The sequence below is a fragment of the Tursiops truncatus genome, chromosome 1, assembly GCF_011762595.2.
Source record: "Tursiops truncatus isolate mTurTru1 chromosome 1, mTurTru1.mat.Y, whole genome shotgun sequence".
Taxonomy (NCBI): domain Eukaryota; kingdom Metazoa; phylum Chordata; class Mammalia; order Artiodactyla; family Delphinidae; genus Tursiops; species Tursiops truncatus.
This window is the reverse complement of record NC_047034.1, coordinates 34,369,715-34,397,120: the sequence shown is the minus strand read 5'-3', so window position 1 is coordinate 34,397,120 and position 27,406 is coordinate 34,369,715. Positions and strand designations below refer to the sequence as shown.

The following is a 27,406-nucleotide window of genomic DNA, read 5'->3' as shown; positions in this document are numbered from 1 at the left end:
AATATTAGATCCTAAATATTAATATTAGGAGGTAATTAATTGATTTGTTTTCATTTTGTTTTAGATAATTTTTTTAGGCATATTGTAATTTATATAACTAAACTCCAGTTTCCTTTAATAATTATAAAGGTGTTTTCTACATCTATATTTGGGGCTATCCATTTACTTGCCTACTTTACCACCATTGATACATTATATAATTTATTTTCAGTATATTCATACTTTGCCTCTGACAACAAAAAATTTTTCTTAGTAAATGTTCTCCTGAACCAGGTCTTATCCATAGGTGAAAAGTTTTTAGCCTGTGTTGAGATACCTTCTTTTTTTCCTTTGGGTCTTCAGAGGGAGCAGTGTTTTCTAAAAGTAGATAAAATTGTTCTTAATCACCAGCATTCCTATGAAGTAGGGAAATAATGCAAGCAAGCAGTTCCACTCCTCAGCATCTGTTTGAATATTTTATGTATAAAAGAGGTTTTCTTCGGCGTTCTTCTCCAGTCAGATACCAGAGATTTACGTTCACTTGGATTTTGATCTAAGATTTTTAATCTTTTCCCCCTTCCGCTTACAGTGAGGACTCAGAAGAAAAAGATGTGAAGACCAAGAAGGATGATTCTCACTCAGCAGGTAGTAAAGAATTTTTAATGTAATAGGTGTAATTCTATTTATATATTTATTTATTGGGCATTTTAATAAGTGGTTTTATTATAATGCCAGGCTCTGTGGTAAATGCTGCATTACAAACATTATGTGTTTTCATCTTCAAAGAGCTCACAGTGGTTCTCAATCCTGGTGGCTTATTGCAGTTTCCTATGAAGGAGGTTTGTTTTGTTTTATTTTGTTTGTAGGTTTTGTTTTTAGTTTTTTTTTTTGCGGTATGCGGGCCTCTCACTGCTGTGGCCTCTCCCGTTGCGGAGCACAGGCTCAGCGGCCTAGCCGCTCTGCGGCATGTGGGATCTTCCCGGACCGGGGCACGAACCCGTGTCCCCTGCATCGGCAGGCGGACTCTCAACCACTGTGCCACCAGGGAAGCCCTGTTTGTAGGTTTCAAAAAAAAAATATTTATTTGGCTGCGCCAGGTCTTAGTTGTATTGCCGCGTGCAGGATCTTCATTGCAGCGTGTGGGATCTAGTTCCCTGACTAGGGATCAAACCCGGGCCCCCTGGATTGGGAGTGCAGAGTCTTAAGCGCTGGACCACCAGGGAAGTCCCTATGAAGGTTTCTTTGTTTTTTTGGTTTTTCTAATTTATTTATTTATTTATTTTTGGCTGCATTGGGCCTTCATTGCTGCACGCGGGCTTTCTCTAGTTGTGGCGAGCGGGGGCATCTCTTCGCTGCCGAGTGCGGGCTTCTCACTGCGGTGGCTTCTCCTGTTGCGGAGCACAGGCTGTAGGCGCGCAAGCCTCAGTAGTTGTGGCACACAGGCTCAGTAGTTGTGGCACACCGGCTTAGTTGCTCCGTGGCGTGTGGGATTTTCCCGGACCAGGGCTTGAACCCATGTCCCCTGCATTGGCAGGCGGATTCTTAACCACTGCGCCACCAGGGAAGTCTGATATGAAAGTTTTTATAATGTACTTAATATCCATCCCATCCCAGGACTTCTCATTCAGTAAGGTCTAGGTGGGATGTTGGGGCTTTGTTTTGTATAAGTATTTACAGATTATTCTCATGCATAGTCAAAATTGAAAACCATTTACATGAACAAATAAAAGATATCAAACTAAATAGAATAATAAGAATAAGGGGGAGTGATGACTCCAGGTTGGAAAGCAAACAATGATTAGTTTCAATCTGACTCTTTTTAGCTGGGAAGTAGACCTTTGAAACAGTAGCCACAGAGAAAGTTTTTTTTATAAGAATTCTAAATTAAAAGAATTAATGAGGGGCTTCTCTGATGGCGCAGTGGTTGGGAGTCCGCCTGCCAATGCAGGGGACACAGGTTCGTGCCCCAGTCCGGGAAGATCCCACATACCGCGGAGCGGCTGGGCCCGTGAGCCATGGCTGCTGAGCCTGTGCGTCTAGAGCCTGTGCTCCGCAACGGGAGAGGCCACAACAGTGAGAGGCCTGCGTACCGCAAAAAAAAAAAAGAATTAATGAGGAACTGACTAAATTAAATGTTAAATCCTGATTACTCATTGGTATTTATTTTTTAAAATGTAACTCTTAAAAGAATTGAGAGTTTATCCCATCTTGCTCCCAACCATTTTAGTTGTGGTCTATATTCCCCTGCTTTTGCCTTCCTGGATCCCCCTTTAAATGAGACTGCTGGGCTTCCCTGGTGGCGCAGTGCTTGAGAACCTGCCTGCTGATGCAGGGGACACGGGTTCGAGCCCTCGTCTGGGAAGATCCCACATGCCGCAGAGTGGCTAGGCCCGTGAGCCACAACTACTGAGCCTGCGTGTCTGGAGCCTATGCTCCGCAACAAGAGAGGCCGCGACAGTGAGAGGCCCGCGCACCGTGATGAAGAGTGGCCCCCGCTTGCCACAACTGGAGAAAGCCCTCGCACAGAAATGGGGACCCAACACAGCCAAAAATAAATAAATAAACAAACCAATGAACCGACATTTTAAAAAAAAAATGAGACTGCTATTTAGCTAATATGTAGAGAGGGTAGACAGAGTTCCACTGGATTCACTCCACTGAGCTATTTTGCGTTCGTTTTTTTCTCAAGTCTGCTAATTGTCTGAAAATAAATTATATTAACCTTTTGCACTAGTGCTGTTGTGATAATGTAACGTACACTTTTATTCATCTGCCTTGTGAATCCTAATTTGAATCTCTTACATTTGTAAGCATTTGAGCAATTCAAGATGAATAACTCTGTACTAGTGTTAAGCTACTGTGAGGTGCGTTTAGTTTTGAGTCTACCAAAGTCAGTTCCGTTCCGTGTGTCTATTTGTCTTCAGGTGAGGTTTTGGGTAGTGAAAGTGATGACTTGAACACTGACCATGGCAAAGCTTATAAGACTCGAGTGTTTCTGGAAGAGTAACAGCTAAACCTTAACAGAATAAGGGAGCCTCAGAGTCCAGGAGAAGGGCTGTAGGTAGAGACTAATAAAAATATAACTTGGTCTAGAGCCAGTAGGCTGTCATCCTGTTGTTTAACCAGATTTATGCACAACCACAACTGTGTGTTGAAAAGAACTTTTAATTAATAAACTATAGTATATGAAAGTAATTTTTTTATAAAATTGTATTGAGATCTAATTGATTTTAATATGTGTTTTAAAGATTTCCCTCAATCTCCTCTAAACTGAAATGGCCACACCTCATTCATTGAAAAGGGATAGTAGTTTGGCATTATTTTAGATTCTGTATGTTTTATATCTTAGAATAAATATCATTGGAAGACAATCTTCCCCTGTTCTACTATTTAAAAATATTTTTCTAACTAGTTTCTAAAAACTGTGTAGATAGGTTTGAATGTGATTGCGAATTTCAGGGCAAAGCAATGATACAAGTTTAAAGTATGTTATAGGAAACATGTGCTCACACCTTAATTCAGCTTTATTATTACTTAGAACTACATGCCTAGGTTATTTCATATGTGCTAGTGGGGGCTTCCCTGGTGGCGCAGTGGTTGAGAGTCCGCCTGCCGATGCAGGGGACACGGGTTCGTGCCCCGGTCCGGGAAGATCCCACATGCCGCGGAGCAGCTGGGCCCGTGAGCCATGGCTGCTGAGCCTGTGCATCCGGAGCCTGTGCTCCGCAACGGGAGAGGCCACAACAGTGAGAGGCCCGCGTACAGCAAAAAAAAAAAAAAAAAAAAAAAAAAAAAAAAAAAATATGTGCTAGTGGGTGCACAGTCTTATTCAAGCTCATTCTTTGAATTTTAGCTCTTTTGTGTATTTTGTAGAAATTTTTAGGGATAAAATTTACCCTTTTTGAATGAAATAAAGCTGCAGGTTATATCTCATGTCGGCTTTTCTAGTCAGCTGTCAAACCCATAACTCTTTGATCATTGCATTATTACTTGGATATTGCAGAGGACAGTGAAGATGAAAAAGAAGATCATAAAAATGTGCGCCAGCAACGGCAGGCAGCCTCTAAAGCAGCCTCTAAACAGAGGGAGATGCTCATGGAAGATGTGGGCAGTGAAGAAGAACAAGAAGAAGAGGATGAGGTGCCATTCCAGGAGAGTACGTAAAGCTGCCTTGTTACTTTGGTCATGGTTGTAGTTTGTGACCTCGATTACTTCCACATTTTTGTGGATGCTCAGTGTTAAAATCAGTTGCTTAAATTAGATACTAACTATTAAAAGAGATGACTGTTTTGATATCTGTGTATATTTTAAAAGGTTCAGAGATTCTCATAATCGTTATGTCCATCATTTCTAGTCAGATACTGAGTGAACAGTTGTTAGACTAACAGTTACATGGCGGGTGTTGTGATTAAGATTTGTATTTTGGCTTGGTGGAGAAGGGTGTAGACCTCTCCTTGCAAAAAAAGGTGTTAACTAAATTTAGATGTTTCACAGGTTACTCAGATTAATTAATTACATGTATATCTGCTTTGTATGTAGTTTTCTTACTTCATTTGTTTATACTTGGGCCAAACACACCAAATCAGTTGTTTCATTTCCCTGGTCTCATCAGGACTATATAGGAGTGATGGAACTACCAAAAGTTACTTGATGGCTTCAGTTTTTATCCAGATTAAGTCTTATCTTTTCCTGTTTTCAACGTACTCTTCAAACAAGCCAGTCATGTAACCCTCATGGTGCGTGCTAAACCATTTTACAGGTGGGGCCAGTGACAGCTCCAACCAGATTGGTAGTATCTGCAAATAGAATCCAAGAGTGTTTGACTTCCAAATCCATTCTCCATTCTTAGCACTCTCTCCCTTTGTTCACTTGGAAGGCTGTATACATTAAGTTGGACGTTGAAATTCTTCTTTCCTCTCAGAAGATTCCGGCAGTGATGAGGATTTCCTAATGGAAGACGATGATGATAGTGACTATGGCAGTTCAAAAAAGAAAAACAAAAAGATGGTTAAGAAGTCCAAACCTGAGAGAAAAGAAAAGAAAATGCCCAAACCCAGGCTAAAGGCCACAGGTGAGCTCTGCAGAAGTGAGATTAAATTACTGCTTTGAAAAATGTGAAGAACCAATAAACCTCTACAGAAGTTCTTCATTAGGGCTTGGCATTGGCCACGTACTTAACAAAAATAAAAGGATCCTGTGTTCTATACCTGGAAGTATCACTTATTTATTAATTAGGACTCCAGCCCCTCTGAAATTCTGGTGGCTTAGCCCTGTTCTTCAACTACTGCCATACGAGAGGCAAGATTTGCGAATGACCTATTAGTGTCAGGTACAGTGGTAGAAACACCCCACCAGCATAGCTGTTACTGCCCTTTTCCCCCACTGATATCACAATCCCAGCAGCTAGTAAAGACTTGAAATTGTGAAAATACGCACCTACAGTAATACATTTAAGTTCTGTGTTCTGTTTCCTACACCATCCTCTGTGCTAGCAAAATAAAACCACACTTGACAGCAAAGATTCATTTTCTTTAGGCCCTTGTGGTTCCTACCAGGTATTCTCCTATTTGAAGCTAGTTTGTGATTAAATCAGAAAGCTGGATTTGCTTTTTCTTTATTCTAGCAAATAGAACTTTTACTCATCATGTCTTACTGTTAGTAATGATGGAACTGTTAAAAGTTATTTGATGGCTTTAGTTTCTATTCAGGTTAAGTTGCATCCCCTCTTCTTCACCCAAGTTTTAAACATAAACAATTTTTAGTTTCACAAGCCACTAAGGATGATGTGCAGTTTCTATAGCATCCTGTTTCTCTATTGTAAACATTACTGCTAACATAACATTACAGTGTTGGTTAAAAGGGTTGGGAAACCTGTACCCACCTTCATTTTTAGTAAGTTAGGGTGTTGTCTTTATAGATTTTTTTTCTTACAGATTATTTTCTTTAGTAGCTGATTTTGTTAAAGATGCTTTCTTCCCTTCCCCAAATTGGTATTTTTCTTCTTTCAGTGACGCCAAGCCCTGTGAAAGGCAAAGGGAAAGTGGGTCGCCCCACAGCTTCAAAGGCATCAAAGGAAAAGACTCCTTCTCCCAAAGAAGAAGACGAGGAACCAGAAAGCCCTCCTGAAAAGAAAACATCTGCAAGCCCTCCACCTGAGAAATCTGGGGATGAAGGGTCTGAAGATGAAGCCCAGTCTGGGGAGGATTAAAAGTGATGATGGTTTGGGGAGAGATTTTATTAAAAAAAAAGAGAAAAAAAAGAGAAAAAAGAAAAAAAGAGGGAAAAAAAAAGAAAACCTACTTAAGATAGAATATGGTTTTGGCTATGGCTTGACTCATGGGCTTTCAATGCTTTTTTTTTTTCCTTTTGTTGAAAATAACATTTTCTTTTTCTTTCCTTTTTTTTTTTTTTTTTTAAGAAAACCATTGTATGTTTAATTTACCTTTTTTGTCTATGGGTCTCTTTGTCACGACCCCCTCTTTTCCCTCCCCCTCTTTCCCAATGAAAGCCATGTTAAATTAATCACTGGATTGACTGCTTCATCTTTTTATTTTTAATGGAGGGTATGCCACAGTTGTAAAGCAATAAGATTTGAGGTGAACACTATGGAAATTTTGCTTTTTGCTAAATGGTAGCAAGTTAAACAGTAATCAGAAAACATAGAAGGTTTTAGTTAAAAATGATTGTTTCTCTACCTGAACTTTTTAAGAAAACAGTTGTCATCTAATACAAGTTTATATTCTATATACAAAAATATGGATGTCTAGAAAAATCATGACTTTAAACTTCCACTGATGGGGTAGGTAGGAGATAAAGATGAATTCAGAATTGTTACTAAAAGTATTCATGTTTTTTTTATCTTGGGGCAGCACAGGGAATTGAGGTTACCTGACCTTGTTTGAGGGTGTGGGTTATTTTTTTTTTTTAATTTCATCACTTGTTATCTCTAAGAGACTCGGAGCCAGTGATCCTTTATCCTGCTACAGTCTTTAAGGAACTTTAAAAAAAAAAAAAAAAAGCAAGGGCCGCCAAAACTTAAATCTTTCTTGATTTTCTATTTCATTCTCTAATGGTTCATGTTTTAAAATATATATATGTATCTATTCTGTTTCTTGGATAAAATTTTACCAAGGATCAAAAGAAGAAACCCTAGAATTTAAATGGGGAGATCTATATATCACAGTGGATTTCTTCTCAAACTGACAATGTTTAGGTTTTAAGCAAATAAAGTACCAGTTAATGTGAAACTCAATCACAAAGACTTGACATTTTTGCTTTATGAAAACAGATAATTGAAATTCTTGTATGCCATAAATGTGCATTCAGATCCCATGAACCATACTCTCTTTTTATCTGGGGATAGAGCGTTTTCCTTTTCATACCCCTGTCTTCCCATTTCTTCGTAGAAACATGGTATGAAGTCATCTCTTGGATTCCTGCTAGGACATAGGACACTACTGCACAGCCCCACCACTAATGTCTACCAGCCCTGCTCTAGGACATGAGTTCTCCTGGCTCTGTTCTTCACTTACATTACATCCTGTGCTTGACGGGAGTGTGTTAAATGCTGCTCCAACACTATTCAGTCAGCAGTTATCTTTTTACTGGTGCCCTTGCTCACTGCTCATGTTGCTTAAAGCAGGAGTTTAAGGGGCTCTGAGGGGCTGGAGAAACCATGTATTCAGGAGGTCTGTGTGTAGTTGATAACAGCCTTGTTACATGCCTTATGAAGGCAGTCACAAGACAGATCTGTAGGTTTGCTCCTCCACATTCTGGTACCATGAGCTAATGGGAACAAGGTTTAGGGGGTCTTAGTGTGCTAATAAGTCGAAAAATTAGTGAAATTTAACCTCTGCCTTTTTATCTAGATTCGCTTCCTCAATATTTACTACGCAGTTTTCTTTTACCTATTGAGTTACAGCATAGTTTTCTCTCATACAACCTGGTTCTTACAGATGTTCATAGAACAAAGGTTATTTAAGGAATATTTTTACTCTGATTTTTAAGACAGTGTAAGGAATATCCTTATTCTGTGATTTTTTTTTTTTTTTTTTTTTTTAGGAAAGCTCCCAGTGGCAGAGAGTCATTTCACTGTTGCACTGTGCGTGTTAAAGAATGAATTTGGAGATTTTAGTACTCGGCCAAAAATGTAAAACTTGAACATTAAGTAGCAATTGGATTATTATCTTTCATGAAGGTTAACTTTATAGTTGTGAACTTTGTAATGAGGTGTTAAAGATTATTCTATTTGCTATATGGGTTTGTTCAGGTATTTTAACAAGAAGGTTTGTGTTCACGTACTGAGAAAACCTATCAGTGTTTCCACCATGCACTTCTATTTGTAGGGGCTTATAACTTTGAGTCTTACATTCCTAGTAACATTTGTGCTTTCCTTAGATTATATTTCGTGAAGATTGGGGGCAAGTGTCTTTTAAAACTTTAGCCTTGGTATTTTATGTAACACAGTCTCTGTAATATATTAATCTGCACTAACATCTCTGTGATATATGCACATCCTTTAGGGGTAATCACATCTTCTAGGTTATTTGTGTGCGTTTGGTTGGGCTTTTTGTTTGGGATCCCTTTTTTAAAGATTAATTCATGAGATTGAAAAATGTATTATATATTTCTAATAGACTGGACAAAGGATCTGTGTCCCCAAGAAAGACAGGCTCTGAATGACCTTTGTTTTCTCCACTTTTTGCTAATGATTTAAAACACTCTGGTCTTCCCCTCAAATCATGCATGCCAATAGGACAGTTGTGGTGTCTCAACTGGAAACAGGTGCTCAGTAGTCAGGCTTGATAGTGATGTCAGAACAGGTTACAAGCGATAAGCTGATAGCGACTGGCCATTGGCACCACCCTTGACTAAATGCCCTCTTTCTCTAGTGTGCCTATGGTGAGGTGGCAGTAGCATTCACTGTCTTGCAGTGCTCAGGAAGTGGGACATTCACTTTGAACGTGCTTGTTTGTATTATCTCAATTCTCTATGTTAGCTCTGTTAGGTTTACCTCTGGAACATGGATTTCGGCAGCTATGCTAACTGACACTACGTTCTAGTTCTTAAGATTCTTTTTTTCAGACCTCCCCAACACACACGCACACGCACACACACACACACACACACACCACACACACACCACACACCCCCAGAAATGGGTAGCTTCCATCTTATTAAATCTGTTTGTAGCCTGCTGCTGCTTTTAGCCTTCCCCACCTCAGATTATAATCAATGGAGTGGGCCCAAAAGATACATTTTAATTTCAGTAATGGTATATCTGTCCTGCTTTCTAACACATCTCTCCCTTTCATCTCTCCATGCCCTGTTGAGTCCATGTAGGAAAATTAATGGCTGTGTCCTCCTTTATGGAGGTAGTGAGTGAAAAATCTTTAAATCTGGAAGAATAGTAGTTGATTTCCCATGTTGGAGCTTTGATACTTTTTTTTTTTTCTCACAATAACTGGTTTCCTCCAGGTTCAACCCTCAGTTCAATACTTACTCTTGGTACTGGTTCACATAGCATTTTCTTACAGGTAACTAATCAAGAGTGGAATTTGAGGTTACAATCCAGTAGTTTTTGACATTCTTATGGATATGATCAACTAAACTGAACTTGACACTTTTTTTTTAACGTTTTATTTTTTTTTAATCCATGAACATTCAATAACAAGTGGCTTTTAGAGTAGTGGTTGAGGAAAGGGAATAGTGCTTTTTTCCCTTTCCCTAGGAGATGTTTTGAGAGTGTTAGAAAGGCAGGAGCAACAGGGAAAGCTTTATTAAAGGTCATGTGGCCGTTGTGGCTTTTATGAAGAAAGGGAGTTTTGATTTGAGCAGTTCTTTCTGTGCCTGCATCGCCAGGAGCTATGCTGAGGAGAAGAAACTATCACTTTAGGAGTTTGGAAAGGAAGAAACCTGGCCTGTGGTTTTTATGGCATAGAGACAGATACTTAGAAGGAGTGACGCTTTCTGTCACGGGATAGCTCTTGAGGTTGGAGAGTTGTCCTTTTCTCTGCATGGAGCTGGATTTATTTGAAAAGGGAGTTAGTTTATTTGAATATTGGGATATCAAACTACCCAGAGCCAAATTTCAATGTGCAACTCATTTTCCCTTTTTCTTGAGATAAGCTTGATACAAAATGAGTCTTTTTGAGTCCCAAATCCCTAAATTACACTTTTTTTCAAAGCCTAATTCACAGAATTCACAGTGGTGCTGTGTATTAACCACTATTGGGAAAAATCTTGCAAACCTGCCTGTTGCCATGCCAATGGAGTGACTGAACTGGTGACATCTGTTTGAGCATGCTTTGTGGCTGGTGGAATGCCACCATTGTGCATACACTTTGTACATCAGGGGTGAAGGGAGGGTTTTCTAGATTATGGGGGGAGGGTAAAATTGGGATTTTTTTTGTTGTTCTTTTATGGTGGGGTGTAGGGGTATAGTACTCAGCTTATGCCCTAAATAACTTGTATAAAAACCCCTGAAGTATTGTGTGGGTGTGTGTGTGAGTGTGTGTTTGTTACATGTCTGGCAGTTAAACCTTTGTCTTCTGGAAATTAGTGAATTCTTCTTTTCCTCCAGAATTATTTGTTACAAGATTTGTAAATAAGAGCTCTACTTAGTTTGTTTACCAAGAACATGTTGCAGCAAACCTTCTACACCTGATTCCCTCAAGGTTGAAGGAAAGACTTAAGACTTGCCAGGTTAAGCAGCAGCCAGGTTCTCAGTAATTGTTCACCTTAATTCATCTTTCAGACTTCATTTTGCCAGCTCTAAAATTCCCAGTCTTCCTTAATTGTAGTCCTTAACCTTTTACGTTCTGAGCAGGAAGGGTAAAAGAGAAAAACCTGCTTAAATGTATTTAATTGTCCCTGGGCTGAGACCAGGGCATCCCTTAATACTGCAGTGTTGCTGGGTACATGTGATCAGACACCGAGGGTTGGGCATTCTTGCAATACCTTAACAGTGCTGAAATCTGCAGCATGGTACTAAGGAAGTTAAAGTTTGAATGTAACCACTTTATTTAAAAAAAAATTTTTTTTAATTTAAATGAAAAGGGGTTGAAGTGAACATGATTTTGTTGACCATGTTCGTGAATTATAGATGCAACATGCATTGGTAGACTTGTGTGATGGTCTTTTGTGATACTTAATTTTTACATATCCCAGTCTCTGTATGTATCTACATAGACAAAGAAAAAAACAAATTCCTGCTTTCTCTTATTGAAGGGTTTCCAGGACTGCGTGTCTGTTCCTGAGCTCTGTTTTAAGTATGTGTATCCTTTGCTTGTATTTTGTATTAAAAAATAAGAAAAAGAACCCTTTATTGTTGAGCATGTTGGCATTGTCCCTTTTATTTTTTTCTCTTTTTGGGACACATGAAGCAAGTTATTCTTTTTCTGTATCTTTTTTTCTTTTGTAAACTTTTTTTTTGTTTTGTTTAAAAATGGCTTTATAAAAGGGCTTTTGTAACCCAGATGCGTGCTCTGTGTACTTCTTGTAATACTCTGAAGCAAATACACTGACTTACTATACAGCTGATCACCTTGGTCTGTCAGCTCCCAGTCCAGCCTGACTTTAGGGGGAACCCACCATCTGAATGAATTCTTTAGAAATTAGCAGTGACCGTCACTGGTGCTGGTAACAAAAGTATGCCTTGTCTTAATTAGTACTTCGGAGTAAGGAATGAAGAGAGGCAGTATATTCGTTAACTTGATTAATCAAGGGAGCACTGGGCTTGGTGCATGAGGATCCCTAGTTAGCGTTGCTTCTTGTGTTCATGTCCAGGTTATGAAGTCTTATGGAGGGAAAAATTCTTTAAATAATCACATATAATAAAGGATAGATTTAGACTCATAAAACAGACATCTGCGTTCAATTTCAAATACCTATAAAAACTACACTATCTTGCAATTTATAGTTAAGTATTATCTCTTAGATGGAGAATATAGTACAAGATACTGTAGCTATTAGGGATTTTATCCTTTTCAACCCTTCCCCTTGTTTACATTCTTGCCTTGTCATCTGAATATTGTAATTAACATACAAACTCACCTTGGCTTTGAAATTGAGTGCTTTTTGCATGCTGTTACCCTTTAGTGACTAGCTAACTTGGCATTTATTTCTTACATTGTTGTTTGTCCCAGGTCAAAGTTTACTTCAGAAGAACGTTAACCAGCCACTTTTCCTCATAATCTTCAGGTGTTTTATGATTAACATTATCAAATTTCTGTTTCAGTACAATGCTGAAGAAATAGAGTCTGGTTTAAAGGACTTCAAAAACCATCAGGTAGGGCTTCCCTGGTGGCGCAGTGGTTAAGAATCCGCCTGCCAATGCAGGAGACATGGGTTCAAGCCCTGGTACGGGAAGATCCCACATGCTGTGGAGCAGCTAAGCCCATGTACCACAACTACTGAGCCTGCGCTCTAGAGCTCGCGAGCCACAACTACTGAAACCGTGCCTAGAGCCCGTGCTCCGCAACAAGAGAAGCCACCGCAATGAGAGGCCGGTGCACTGCAACGAAGAGTAGCCCCTGCTCGCTGCAACTAGAGAAAGCCCGCGCTCAGCAACAAAGACCGAACTCAGCCAAAAATAAAGTAAAAAGTAAATAAATTTAAAAAAAGAAAAAAACCATCAGGTAGACAAACAGACTCATAGAGGTTGGGTTTGGTAAAAACCATTCAGAACTCCCTCACTCGACTCCTATCCATGAGCATTACTCTACAGTAACTTAACACTGTAGCTGTACAGCACTTTGCAGTTTATGAAGCTTTTTTATTTACATAGTACCTTATTCAGTTTTCCCAGCAACTGTGACTGCTCAGGTGTTGTTCCTCCAATTCTGTAGAAAATAAACTGGCTCAGGATGTGATTTGACGTGGCTAGTATGTGGTACAAGGCTTGAATCAGGTCGTTCTTTAAATTGTCACAGCTGTTCTAAAACCAGCTCCCATTATCTTATGTAAATGCGTCCCTTGGGGCTTCCTACTGATAATAAACTTTTGAACATATTGCTGTTGTTCAGTATCACTAAGTAACAGTGATGCTTGAACCAGTCCAATGAGTTACATCAAAGATTTAATGGGAAAAATGTCTTTTCAATGAGATACGAAAATTTCTCATTAAATACTTAAATTTACTTGAAAATCCCTGTGGTCCCTGCATACGAAGCTTCAACTTATGTAAAAGCTTTCATTTCTTTTTATTTTTGATTATGTTTTAAGGTAATGGCTATACAGAGGAAAATATGTCATCTTGACTGCACCGCCCTTATCCTTTGCCAGTAGAGGGCGGTATTTGTCCTCCATATACTTAGCTACTGGGACCATTGCTTACCCCATCTCATCTTTAGATACCGACTCCTGGGCTCAGCGACCACAGGTTATCGGGACACTCTACCACCTGCTTGGGTTAGAGATGTTCTGTGATCAGTGTGCCCACTTATCATCCTAGTGTATGCAGCAGCAATATTTTCTGATTTCAAGTGCAAAAATAGGATCTCGATTCGTGCACATCTGTCTGCTTGTGTTGTTCCCTTTTAACAGTTCTAAAAGATGAAAGTGTATGTTGAGATTTCAAAAATGCATCTGTGGACGAAGTGAGAGAGTGGCATTGACAATATATACACTACAAAACGTAAAATAGATAGCTGGTGGGAAGTAGCTGCATAGCACAGGGAGATCAGCTCTGTGTTTTGTGACCACCTAGAGGGGTGGGATAGGGAGGGTGGGAGGGAGACGCAAGAGGGAGGAGATATGGGGATATATGTATACGTATAGCTGATTTCACTTTGTTATAAAGCAGAAACTAACACAACATTGTAAAGCAATTATACTCCAATAAAGATGTTTAAAAAAAGATGCATCTGTGAACTCTTGGCCCCGTTTGGAAACAGGTGTTGCCTTTTGGAATTGCCCTCCAGCTCAAAAGCCTCATTTCTTGCACAGGCAGCACTGGTAACATGTTCGTGTACAGCAATACTGAGACTTCTTTTCAAGGTAACATGGTACCTTGTGTTCCTTTATCTGGCTGGCATGCTTCTCTTTCCCTCCATTATTTTAGTAGAATGGACAGATACCCATTCGAGATGCTTTGGCTGGGCCACCGTGAGGAGAAATCAGCATTGCTCGTGGGTGTAACCCCTGTTTCAATATTAAAGTCCTGGACAAATATAGTGAAATAAATGCTGTGTTGATCCTGAGGTCAGAGAATGAGAGTGCAGCCAGAGTTTACATCCTAGTAAAGAAAATAATTACTTTAAAATATGATAATATAAAATGTTAAAAGTAATAGTTTGCCTTGATTTAGCTCTAAGTTGGCACCCAGAAGTGATTTGTTTAAAAATCTAACTTTGGGGGCTTCCCTCGTGGCACAGTGGTTAAGAATCCACCTGCCCATGCAGGGGACATGGGTTCGAGCCCTGGCCTGGGAAGATCCCACATGCCTTGGAGCAACTAAGCCCGTGCGCAACAACTACTGAGCCTGCGCTCGAGAGCCATCGAGACACAACTACTGAGCCTGCGTGCCACAACTACTGAAGCCTGCGTGCCTAGAGCCCGTGCTCCGCAGCAAGAGAAGCCACCGCAGTGAGAAGCCCGCGCACTACAACAGAGTAGCCCCCGCTCACCTCAACTAGAGAAAGCCCGCGTGCAGCAATGAAGACCCAACACAGCCAAAAATAAATAAGCTAATTAATTTAAAAATAAAATTTAAAATCTATCTTTAAGGAATAAGTAGTAGATCAAGGAAGATCACATATATATTATTATTATTGGTAATGTTTTAGCTATTAAGTTGAATACATATATAGAGAGAGATAGGCATACACACACACAAAAACCCTTTTAATAGAATGTGTGAGACCACTTCCTTGAGCCAATGTGGAATGTAATGTGTCTAATGGATGATACTTTTTCCACCTTGACTAGGAACAAGAATACATAAGGCTCTCCTGACTACATGAGATTAGGGCGGATGAGTTAGGTAAGGCTCTGAAGGAGGTAGAAAGTCACTGGAACAAGAAAAACGATGGATGGCCTAAAATTTGGGGGAAATAACAATTTGGTAACTCTAGATGATTGGTTATGTGATAAAAATTGATTCTCGGGCTTCCCTGGTGGCGCAGTGGTTGAGAGTCCGCCTGCTGAGGCAGGGGGCGCGGGTTCGTGCCCCGGTCCGGGAAGATCCCACGTGCCGCGGAGCGGCTGGGCCCGTGAGCCATGGCCGCTGAGCCTGCGCGTCCGGAGCCTGTGCTCCGCAGCGGGCGAAGCCACAAGAGTGAGAGGCCCGCGTACAGCAAAAAAAAAAAAATTAATTCTCATCAATGAACTCAATGTGTATAGTGATATAATTAATAAAAAGTAAATCGTAAAACAGTTGTCTTTACCCAAAAAGTGTATAGAGACAGTCACATACACTGGGTCCTCACTTTTGTGACTATAAATTGGTTCTCTAATACGACTTAATGGAATAAGGTACTGATCATTTAAAAAATATGGTTTTACATCTAAAGTAGTTAAGAATGAAATAGCAAAGCTCTTTTCAAAGACACTAAATGTCTTTAGGAGTCATAGAGGACTCAGCTAACATTCTGTTTAGATCTTGGAACATAATCTGGGGCTTCAGTAACCTAACTTCATATCTAATGCATGCCACATCTCAGTTACAAACTCCAAGCTCCTCCTGTTTGGTCTTTTCCTCCTGCCTCTGACCTAATACACCACTATCTCTCTTTTCCTTTTTTTTATTTTTGTGAATGAACAGTTTCTATGGCGTTAGTGTTTCTGAGGTAAATATATTGTTTATACATGAACCAGATAGCCCTAGAAGTGGTTGGGGAACCAGCTGTCCTGTAGAGAGTCACACAGTTGGCCCAAGTACAAGATAAATAGCACTTCCTGTTAAACCTGGACCAATGCAGAACTTAGACTCCAAAGCTCCACTGTAGGGCGCTGCTGCTGTGACCTCAGGTATGCAGGATATACACGGTGCCTAGTCAAAGAGAGTGCTTGCTGCCCTAGACCTTGCACAATGGGCCACTCTTGGGTTATCACAAAGCAGGTCACTCCTTTCCTCATCTTGCTTTCCCTCATTCTCTTCTCATGCCCTCAAGTGAAGTAATAAGACCTAATATTTGGCTCACGGGCCACTCACTCCAAAGTCAACAGCACTGAGCAGTCGCTGAGAAGCAGATGCCCTGCTCTGGGAGATCCAAGTCCAAGCGCGGACACACTCCTAATGCCAGACAGTAGAAAAGGGAGTTCCTACTACATCTGTTGCTTCTAGAGTTCACCTCTGAATTAGCCAGCCATTTTCAATAATGAAAATTATGGTGACTATATTCCGAACCCAGAATTGGGACCTGTGGTATGATGGAGAGTTTTGTCCTACTCCTCATTAGGAAAAAAGTCTAAGATACAGTCTGGATCTCAGAGTATTAGCATTTCTGTGGTATTTTTATAGTTTAAGGAACTAAAGCGTGAAATATTTAAAATGGGATTACTCCAGGAAATGCATGTGACCTGTATAAAAAGTGTAACAGGGCTTCCCTGGTGGCGCAGTGGTTGAGAGTCCGTCTGACGATGCAGGGGACGCGGGTCTGTGCCCCGGTCCGGGAAGATCCCACATGCTGCGGAGCGGCTGGGCCCGTGAGCCATGGCCGCTGAGACTGCGCGTCCGGAGCCTGTGCTCCGCAACAGGAGAGGCCACGACAGTGAGAGGCCCGCGTACCGCCAAAAAAAAAAAAAAAAAAGTGTAACAGGTGTTAACAGCAGAGTTGAGAATAGCACGTAACACCTACTAAAGCATGAGTTTGTTTTACTGAAGCCCCCCATCGCCTTTCCTCATCTTGAGACCTGCTTTAAGAGAAGCTTTGTGGCTGGTTGTGGATGAAGCAGATCTGTTTAGAGAGTGATCTTGGGCTAGTCACTTACCCACCCAGCCCCCCATCTCTCCACACCCCATGCCTGTTTCTCCTTTTTATAAAATGGGGATAATAAGAGACTGACTTTCCTCTTCTTCAAAGGGACGCTGTGAGCATGAATGAGGCTGTGTGCACGTAACACCTGGAACCTAAGTTGCTGCTGGCTTTGTAGACTAACCGGCCTCAAAAGCAGCAAAGTACCTCTAGGCAAGGTGCAGGGCCGGTGAAACCCTTATTCCTGCAGAACTGAAATCCCTTTAGCTTTGTCTTTGAAGTACAAATGAGTTATTTATTAGTGAGAACACTCTTGCAAAAGGGTAAACTTTAACCAGTCCATAATGTAGGGTGGCTTTAGAGGGGAAGGAAGAGTGACAGTAATTCCCAAGTCACCTACTCTAGTGAAAGGGTTTTTTAATAGTGGAGGTACACAGAACTGATTGGCGTTCAAGTGTTTCTTCAGCTTCTCATAGGAAAAAAAATTCCACCCAGTGGTTACAAACTATATTCCTAGTAATGGGACATACATTTCAAATGAGGGAACACTCGTTTTCACTGGAAAACTGATGTTCTCATGATCCTGGAGGCTCACTAGGACGCTTTCTGTGGAGGGCCGGGATCAGGAGACCCTGATGTTTGTTTCTTTTTCTGTTTCATCTTTACAGATGAAGAGCATCTTGCAACCAAACCCCAGGGATGAGCTGCAAGATGGATGCCTCCCTCTTCCCCCACAAATTCTCTTCAGTCTGTGGGGGAAAAAGACCCAATTTCAACAGATAGGGAAGAGGCCTTTATTTTTATATTTTATTTGTTTTAATGTATTTATTTATTTATTTGGCTGCATTGGGTCTTTGTTGCTGTGCGTGGGCTTTCTCTAGTTGAGGTGAGCCAGGGGCTACTCTTCGTGGCAGTGCGCGGGCTCTAGGTGCGAGGACTTCAATAGTTGTTGCATGTGGGCTCAGTAGTTGTGGCTCGAGGGCTCTAGGACGCAGGCTCAGTAGTTGTGGTGCACGGGCTTAGTTGCTCCGCGGCATGTGGGTCTTCCCGGACCAGGGATCGAACCCATGTCTCCTGCATTGGCAGGGGGATTCTTAACCACTGCGCCACCAGGGAAGTCCAGAGACCTTTTTTAAAAAGTTCAATTTGTATAAGTTGAGTAACAGTTGGACTGTACAAATACTGAAATTCTGGTCAGCAGCCTGTTATCCTGTAATACTCTCTTCCATAAGATTTTTAAGAACACCATTTGTGCTTCTTGTGTAGATAAGGTAACTCCCAGAAGTTGAAAGTCCCCCTTGTCATGCTATCTTGCCTAAGGAGATAAAACTGGTTATCGGGGCTTTAGTAAAATTTTCACTTTTCTCAACCCAGTTAGCATCTCTGAGCTCTGTTAATGTGCATGACACATGCTTCCTCCTCATTAGGCGTTTTGGATAAGTGTCAGCATTTAAGGTCATGAGAACTGGAATTTTGTTCCCTCTTAAGAGTTTGGTATTAAGAAAACTTAGTTGTACACTGGGATAGCTCTCTCTCTCTCTCCCTCTCTCTCTCTCTCTCTCACACACACACACACACACACACACACACACACACACACACACATGCACCAGGCTTAGCTTTCACAACATTCTTGTAGAGTCAGAATGCGGGCTGGGGGCAGACAGACAAACAAGGCAGTTTCTCAATAGGAAAGCATCCAGTGGTGAAGCGCCAGCATGAAGAATAAGGAGCCCGCCTTCTTGAGCCCCATTTCTCTAATCACTTGACAGACCAAGTCAGTTCTTGCGTGTGTCAATCAGACTTTCAAAAGAGATTATTTGTTATGGGATGTTTGTTTCTTTTCCTGTTTTCCATATGAAATTCTTAATTGAGAATACACATATTCATTTTCTTATCAGTGTAATAGAGTTAAATGACTAGTAACTAGGACTTCCCTGGTGGTGCAGCGGTTAAGAATCTGCCTGCCAATGCAGGGGACACGGGTTCGAGCCCTGGTCCGGGAAGATCCCACGTGCCGCGTTTGAGCCTGAGCTCTAGAGCCCACAAGCCACAACTACTGAGCCCACGTTCCACTACTGAAGCCCGCGCACTTAGCGCTTGTGCTCTGCAACAAGAGAAGCCACCGCAATGAGAAGGCCGCACATTGCCACGAAGAGTGACCCCTCTTGTTTTTAAGTGTTTATGTGTAAAGAATCCTCTTGAGTGTTTATCATCCCTTCTATCATTGAATCCTCACAACAGTCCCATGAGGTCCAGGTAGTATCACTATCCCCAATTTACAGAGGAAGAAACTGAGGTCTAGAGATGGTTAAACAATGTGCTCCAGATCACATCTCCTGACAAACACAACATTCTGCTACTTTTATTTTTCTGCTACTTTTTTATTGACTAAGGCCAACGTTGATCAATTGCATTAGGCTATTCCCCAGAATACCCAGCCTGTAGCCCAAATATCAGGGAGCAGTGAAATGACCAAAAATAGATGAACAAGAGTGATATCATGAAGAAAAATAACAACTTTAGACAGAAAGTCAGGGATCCGGGTTTGAGTTCTCGTTCTCCGCCAACCAGACACTTACTTTCCCAGAGTCCCAGTTTTCTCAGACTGTTAACTATGTCAGTAACATCTACTTCTCAGGGTTGTTATGGGGACCATAAGTGAAACTGCCCAGCAAGAGGCCTCATGGTGGCGTTTCCCCCCAGGGGGGCAGGGCTGTGGAGGGGTGTGGGATGAGAAGCCAGTAATGCTTCACTAGCACGAACAGGAAGCAGCCTCAGCTGCTGAGAACGGGAGAGCCCTTCATGCGTGCTGCAGAGGGGCGCTACATTTCTCTGTGTTTTCTCTTGCAGGTGGGATGATGGTGCAGTCCAGGTGAATGAGGGGATGGGAGGAAGGGCTGGGAACCACCCAGCCAGCTGGTCTCAAGGCTCCTGGCTGCCTGTCCTCTGTGCCTCCCAAGTGCCTTGCTTCAGGCACTGTCTGTTTATTTATACTCGTCTTGTGAGATAGCTGGCAAACAACAGGCTTCTTATGTACATTTTGGTACTTGTGGATGGAGCCAGACAGGGGTCTCTGCTGGAAATGCCCTAACATCCAGGAAGGACACAGGCCAGGCCTGCCTCAGAACAACATTCTCTCGGCTGGTCAGATCTCCTTGGTTAGGCAGTGGGGGTGGTGCATGGTGGAAACATAGAGGAACATCTAATATCCATGCTCTGACTAGGAAAGAGGACAATAACAGTGTGGGCTGGAGAGGAGGGGGGATGGTTGGGAGGGGTGTGAGTTCCCACTCAGCCCTCCCCCTCCGATGCTGCAGCTCCTATAGAGGAGGAGGGCTGGGGTGGGGAGGCCTGGAGTTTCAGCCATACCTCGGTGGACAGGCTACAACTGCCAGCCTAGCGCAGGCCTGTGGGGTCTCAGTCTTGGGAAGCGCTGGTGGTGAGTGGAAAGCGACACGAAACAGGAAGTGGGGAGGTAAAGACCCCAAGGTAGCAGCATCCTCTAGGAAGTTGTTTATGGCTGGCAGGCCCTGCGTCTGCCTGCCTCCTGAATCCATCATGGCGTGCTCCTAATTCAACTAGATTTCAAAGGTATTCCATATATTCTAGGACACCTAGTATTTCTTTTTCTGAGTGTGCGTATGTATAAGAGAGAAACAGGCAGAGCCTCAAGTGTTTGTGTGTTCTGGAGGCTGGGAGGCTGGAAGGCGGGGGCTTCTCATCCCTCTGGAGCCCCTCCTCTCTTGTCAATGTAGCCAAAGGACCCGTTGACTGCGGGGTCCTCCCATTTCCCCGGGCTAATTACATGCCTCTTTATGAAAGGAAATAGTTTCTCCACTGAGCTGGGAAACCCAGGTCTCTGGTGCCCCCTCTTCATGGGTATCATGGGAAGGACAAGAAAGGAAGCAGCTGCTTGCAGTCTTCCCTGCCTTCCCTGGCCTCTCCAGGAGCGCCCAGCCCAGCCCGGAGACACGGACTATCTCCTCCCCGCAGAAGCTCCTGCAACTGCCACTGGGCCTGGCTGTGATGTGACATGGATGCTTTGAGGAAACCCAAGCAAAGGATGTGATTAGGTGGTGGATACAGGCTGTATGTAGAAAGGACCCTAAGGAAGTTGAGTTGTTTATTCACAGCCCCTCAGCTGCTGCCTGGGAGTGAGAGGGAGTGTGGCTGTCCCCACCCCGGCTGTGTACAGCTGCTGGGGAGGCTGCTTCAAGCTTGGCTGGGGGAGGGGGTGCGGGGGAGGGTGGGGAGGGAGGACAACCCAGTGTGGGGGCGGGGGAGGTTGGCTGAGGTCCCAGGACAGGGCTGCAAGATCTTCCTCTCCCCCAGGCCCTCCTGTCAGCACAGTCCCTGGGAGGTGGTTTTAGAAAATAGCCCCTGGTGGGACTCTCTGTGAGAGGGATGCAGAGGCGCAGTTATGGGAGCAGGAAACAGCTGGGCTGCTGCTTCCCTGCAAAGGTTACTCATGAGGCAGATTCCAGGATGTGAGGGTTACGGGCACCTTTCCTCTTTCCACCACTGAAGAGACAGAAAGACAGACGGATGGGCGCAGAGAGACACAGAGAGGAAAGATCCCGAGAGCCACAGTCTCTGCAAGACCTGCAGTGAGATGGAGGAAGCTGCTCAGCTGGGAGAGAGCCGGGCCGTACCGAGCCTCAGGAGAGACCATCTCTCCACCTCTTCTCTGTCGCCTTTCTCTGACCGTTTAATCTCAGGGCTACCCCCAAGGTTCCAAGAGCCTCTCCCTCCAATTCTCCTTTTATTTTTATTATTTTATTGTTTCATTTATTTATTTTTGGCTGCATTGGGTCTTCATTGTGGTACACGGGCTTCTCATTGCGGTGGCTTCTCTTGTTGCAGAGCACGGGCTCTAGGCACGTGGGCTTCAGTAGTTGTGGTCACGGGCTCAGTAGTTGTGGCCACGGGCTCAGTAGTTGTGGCTCACGGGCTCTAGAGCGCAGGCTCAGTAGCACGAGCTTAGTTGCTCTGCAGGATCTTCCCGGACCAGGGCTCGAACCCGTGTCCCCTGCCTTGGCAGGCAGATTCTTAACCACTGCGCCACCAGGGAAGTCCCAATTCTCCTTTTAAAAAATGTCAAAGTTGGAGTTCCCTGGTGGTCCAGTGGTTAAGACTCCACACTTCCATTGCAGGGGCCACGGGTTCGATTCCTGGTCGGTGATGTTGTGTGAGGAAATCGGGAATGGGGAAATCAGGAAGAGGAGTGAAGGTTAACCTGAATTTGTGGCCTTTCAAAGACCATTCAGCAGTCTCCTCCGTGAAGAAGATCAGCCCACTCATTTATTATGCCTCAACTACATTCAACGCAGAGTGCGATAAAGAGGCAGAGAAAAGACACAGAGGACACGGTAGAGACTGTAAGCCCCTTGAAGGCAGGAGATCTCTCTCTCTCTCCCATATTTGAAATTTTTATTGAGATCATTGCAAATTCACATGCAGTTACAACAATAAGATTCCTTGTACACTTTGCCCAGTTTTCCCCAAAGGTAACATTTTGCAAACCTATAGTGTAATATCACAACCAGGATATTGACCCTGATACAATCCACCAAACTTATCTAGATTTTCCATGTTACTTGTGCCTGTGCTTGCATGTGTGTGTGTGTGTTTAGTTTTATACAATCTTATCGCCTGTGTATGTTGAGTCACAATCCAGATTCTGAAGTGACAACATGACAGGGAACAAGGATCCTTTGTGTCCCCCTTTTATAACCCTCCTTCCCCCCCATTCCTGGCAGCCACTATTCTGTGCTCCATTTCTAAAGTTTTATTTCAAAAAATGTTATATAGAAGGAATCACATAGCATGTGTCTTTTTGGTATTTGCTTTTCTCTCAGCATAATTCCCTGAAGATCCATCCAAGTTGTCGTGTGCATCAATAATTCATCCCTTTTTATCCTTTTTATTGGTGAGTAGTAATCCATGGTATGTTGTTACTAGAGTTTATTTAACCATTCACCTCTGGAAGGACACTTGGGTTGTTTCCAGTTTGGGGCTATTACAAATGAGGCTGCTACGGACTTTTGTGACCAGGTTTTATGTGAACATCACGTGTTTTTTCTATCCAGTGACAGCATCGAGTGGGCACACAGTGGATCCTCAGTCGATGCTCCTTGGAGACTGAGGACATTCTGCGATAGCACTTCGTCCAGGAGAGAGTGAGGGAGGACGGGAGGATTATGGTGCATGCGAGGAGTTACCTTCAACAACGAACCAAAAATCAAGGCACCCTTTGAAGAAAGAATTGACCAAAAGACACATGGTCATCATTGGCATTAAGCAGTTGGGACAAGGAGGGCAAGATGCTATATAGAAACAAAAGGCTTCATAAGACTGTGGTGAGGATGAGAACAATTGACAAGCAGCCTATGACAGTGTGAAACGATACACAAGGAAGTCATGGGGATGCTGAGGCAGCTCTAAGAGTGAAGAGAAGAGGGGCTTGGGAAGCAGACCTGATTCATATCCTGCCATCACCATTTTTTAGCTGTGGTGTTCTGGGCAAGGTACTTAAATGTCTCTGAGACTCCACTTCCCAATCAGTAAAATGAAGATAAATATCCTTCTCATAAGAGTAATAGGAGTAGGGCTTTCCTGGTGGCGCAGTGGTTGAGAGCCCTCCTGCCAATGCAGGGGACGCGGGTTCGTGCCCCGGTCCGGGAAGATCCCACATGCCGCAGAGCAGCTGGGCCCGTGAGCCATGGCCACTGAGCCTGCGCGTCCGGAGCCTGTGCTCCACAACCGGAGAGGCCACCACAGTGAGAGGCCCGCGTACCGCCAAAAAAAAAAAAAAAAAAAAAAGAGTAATAGGAGTAAAGAAAAACAGGGTATATAAAGTTCTTGACTCACAGCAGCCCCTGAATAAATGTTCATTTCCTTCCTCCCTCCACTCCCTAAAGAGAGGTAAGGGGAAATAGATATTGGAGCGGGGTTAATCGGAGAGACCTCAGGAGTCTGGCTTAAGGGAAGCCTGTTGGGGGGCACAAGAGTAACAGGGAGGATCTGAGCAAAGGTAGGGACGTTGGACCCAGCAGTGGACTGGGTTAGATGAGGCACCTCTCTTCAGCATCAGCGTTGACTCCAAGTAGAACAGGACCCGGCAAATGGTACTTGGCCCAAGGGATCGCCGGTTTCACTACCACTTGGCTGGATACAGCATGCTGGTTGTTTCCACTTTCAAGGTGAGCTTATCCTTGCTTTATTAAAGGCCTGAGATGAACAGTGGGCATCCCTCTTTGGAATGGCTACTGGATAGAATGACTTCCCCGCCAAACCCTTGCAAACTGTCCACTAACCTACCCCTCCCTTCAAATTCCAAACCCCAAGCAGCCAAAGTCCTTGGTGCCTCCAACGCCTTCCAGAAACTGCCTGGCCCCTTGCACAGCCCTCCTCCCAGTCCGGCCTTTGATCTGACAAAGATGCTTAACCTTTTGATCCCATCATGGGACTTTCCCCAGGCCTAGGCCACCAGAAAGGGAGAAAGAGAACCGTCCTTTCCTTGTTCCTACTCTTGTTTCTTTTGAACAAGGAAGAGAAGGAGATTACAGGCTCTTGACACCCCGTTCCCTGTTCCCATCCTGCCTCTGGCGCCGCCCAGGACCAGGCTGGGTCCAGAGGTGTGCCGGGAAGAGCCCCCGGCCTTTGAAACCGGTAGTTGGGGGGCAGGGGGTAACAGACCACGGCCCTTCCAATTGCCTTGGTCTTCTCACTCTGCCACTTCTCTCTCCCCTGACCCTTTGGGTCTCCTCAAATGTGGGGGTGGTGGCGGAGACAGGAGAGGGGAGATGGAGGCAGAGCTCCCCTTGGGTGTAGCTGGTCCCAAGGAGCCCTTCCCACCCCGTTCAGGGCCCTCCAGGCCACTCCCGTGGTCACAGCAAAAGTCCGGTCCTGTTCCAAACGTCTTCGCACCATCATTACTGTTTTCGCTGGAGTTATTGATACTTCTCCCTGCCAAACTCAGACCTCCCAAAGTGTCCTTTAAAAACATAAATGAGATCACCTCACTCCTCTGCCTGGCTCCTTCTAGAGTCCTCCTGTTGCCCAAGAATGAAATCCACACAGTCTGGTTTCTGCTCACTTACCCAACCCCATCTCTGCCTCCTCCTCTTCCCCTGGCTCTCTCTCCATTCCTGCACTCATCTGCCTCATAGGCTGGTCCTGCCTCAGGGCCTTTGCATTTGCTCTTCCATTTGCCTAGTCCTTTCCTCTCAGATCTTCCTGGGGTGGGCTCCACCTTAATTTTCCAGATCTAGCTCATATGTCACCTCCTCAGAGGGTCCTCTCTTCCTTGACCTCCCTCCCCATCTCCTCCCCACAGGCCCTCTAACTCATCATCTTGTTTTACTTCCTTCATAGCCATCTGAAGTTATTTAGCTACGAGTCTGTGTGGTTTCCCTCTGGAATGTATACTGCACGATGTAAGGACCTATAGTGTGTCCCCAGCATCTAGAAGGGGCTTAGCCAATATTTTGTTGGATGACAGATGGATCCTCTGAGGTTGTAGCTGGGCTGAGAGAGGCCCATAGTGTGGGCAGAATGCTGGCTGCAGAGACTAGAAAACCAAGTATAAGTTTGCAGCTCAGCTTTGCCATGTATTACCTGTGCGGCCCCAGACACGTTGCTTTACCTCTTTGCATTTAATTTTCCTCATCTGTAAAATAGAAATGCTACCACTTGGCTTCATGAGATTGTGGTGAGGATGAGAGAATTATGTGAAAGCACAAAATAGATATGGAATAAGTCCTGGTTTAAAAATAAATCTAAAAAAATAAAAATAAATCTACATGGTTATCCAAAGAGAGTAGAATAGAGCCTAGGTACTCTTTCACACGAACCTCTTCACTTCTTTAATCAGCTTGATCATTTTTATTCAAGGAGGCTGGCACACAGGACAACTCTAATGGGAGGCTAAACAGAAAACTACCACCCGCAGGCCGAGTCCAGGGCACTGCCAGTTTTTGTACGGCCCATGAATGATGAACGGTTTTTGCATTCTTAAGTGGTTAAAAAAAAATCAAAAGAAGACTATTTCCTGACACATGAAAATTGTATGAAAGATTCAAATTTCAGGGTCCATAAATAAAGCTTATCAGAACACAGCCATGCCCACTCGTTTATGTGTTGTCTGTGGTTGTTTTTGTGCTACGAGGGCGGAGTGGAGCTGTGACAGAGGCCACCTGATGGTCCCTAAAATATTTACTATTTGACCCTTTAAAGAAAATGTATGAGGACCCCTAGCTGATTTTAAAAAGTGAAAGGGCAGGTCTGACAGGCTGCCTGGAGACAAGGAGAGGGACAGCATGGCCCCTGGGGACCGCTCCTCTTTCAGGGCTCTCTGTTCCTCGCTGTGGAAAGCCCTGTCTCAGCCCTGGTCATGTAGGCAGCACCAACTTCCCTGAGTCCAGAGAGGCACTGGGGGCAGCCGTGCATCTGCAAGCCTCTGAAGAAGGCCCCCCACGGGGGTGCCCCACGGAGCCCCTTGCCCGGCTGCAGCTCCTCGGACCTCCCTTTGCTTTACTTCTAGAATCTGGCGGGGTGGAGGTTAAGTGGCTTAACTTCTGGGACATCAGCTCTCAAAGACAAAGGTAACCTACCCAAGGGAGGACCCCTAGGCACCCTCTTTCCTCCCAGAAGCTGTTCCACGTCCGCACTGCCGGTCCCCGTAGAGCAGCCTGCAAGAGCTCTGATAGATTCTTCTTAGAAAAAAACAGGAGAGCTAGCTGCTTCGAGGATGTGGAAAGTCTGCTCTTAATGACAGGCCTCTCTCTCCAGGGAGCTTATAATCACCTTGGGAGGCTCCCCCTTCCTGGCAGAGACTCAGGGTTGATGGGGCCTCAAGATCAAGGAGGCTGCTGTGTGGCCTTGGGGGCGGGCTGTGGAGGGAAGTGACGAGTCAAAATGCAAATGCAAAGGCTCAGGCCTCGAAAAAGCTGGGGTGCTGTGGTGAACAGGAAGCCAAGAGCAGGAGGGGTCGGGCCGCCGTCCTAAGGTCAAGGTGGGGGCTCCGTGCAGAGGGTGACACCCCATCTCTCTCCTGGTCCTTCCTCCACCATCTCTGGGGGGTCGGGAGGGCGGGGCCAGACCCCCCACTGCTCTGCTCCTTCCAAGGAAGAAAAGGTCCATTTTACCAAAGACTTCTCGGGGAGCAGAGACAGAGCGTGTCTGTCTCCCTGCGCTCCGGTCCCAGCACCCAGCAGCCTGTGCGCCTGTGACTCACCTTCCTTAGAAGCAGTCATGGCCAGAGGGCCAGGGGTCAGGCCAGGCTCCAGCTCATATGGCTGTGTGGCCCTAGCAAGTCACTTTCTATTTCTCCAAGTTTACGTTTCAGTCCTTTACCTGTCTCCCAAGGTCATCGTGAGAACCAAATGACACGCTGCACATGAAACCACTTTGAAAACCATGAAGCCCAGGAAGGAATGTTCAGGGGAACAAGCTGTGGTCTTTGTGCCCACACCACCCAACAGATAGGGCGATCCTACCGTTACACT

The 27,406-nt window shown here is 44.0% G+C and overlaps 1 protein-coding gene across 2 annotated transcripts in view; it reads left to right on the top strand.

Annotated features, from left to right (window-relative positions):
• NUCKS1 (nuclear casein kinase and cyclin dependent kinase substrate 1) overlaps window positions 1–11,455 on the top strand; it is a 30,848-nt gene extending 19,393 nt beyond the window's left edge. The window contains exons 4-7 of one of the 2 annotated variants that reach the window (XM_019952679.3): window positions 569–624; window positions 3,983–4,135; window positions 4,904–5,050; window positions 5,988–11,455. In XM_019952679.3, coding sequence (XP_019808238.1) covers window positions 569–624; window positions 3,983–4,135; window positions 4,904–5,050; window positions 5,988–6,187 — 556 coding nt within the window. In that variant the 3' untranslated portion in view covers window positions 6,188–11,455. Of the gene's footprint in view, window positions 1–568; window positions 625–3,982; window positions 4,136–4,900; window positions 5,051–5,987 lie in introns of both variants that reach the window. The other variant, XM_004313160.4, reaches the window with a different exon arrangement.
• The last annotated feature ends 15,951 nt before the right edge of the window (window positions 11,456–27,406 follow it).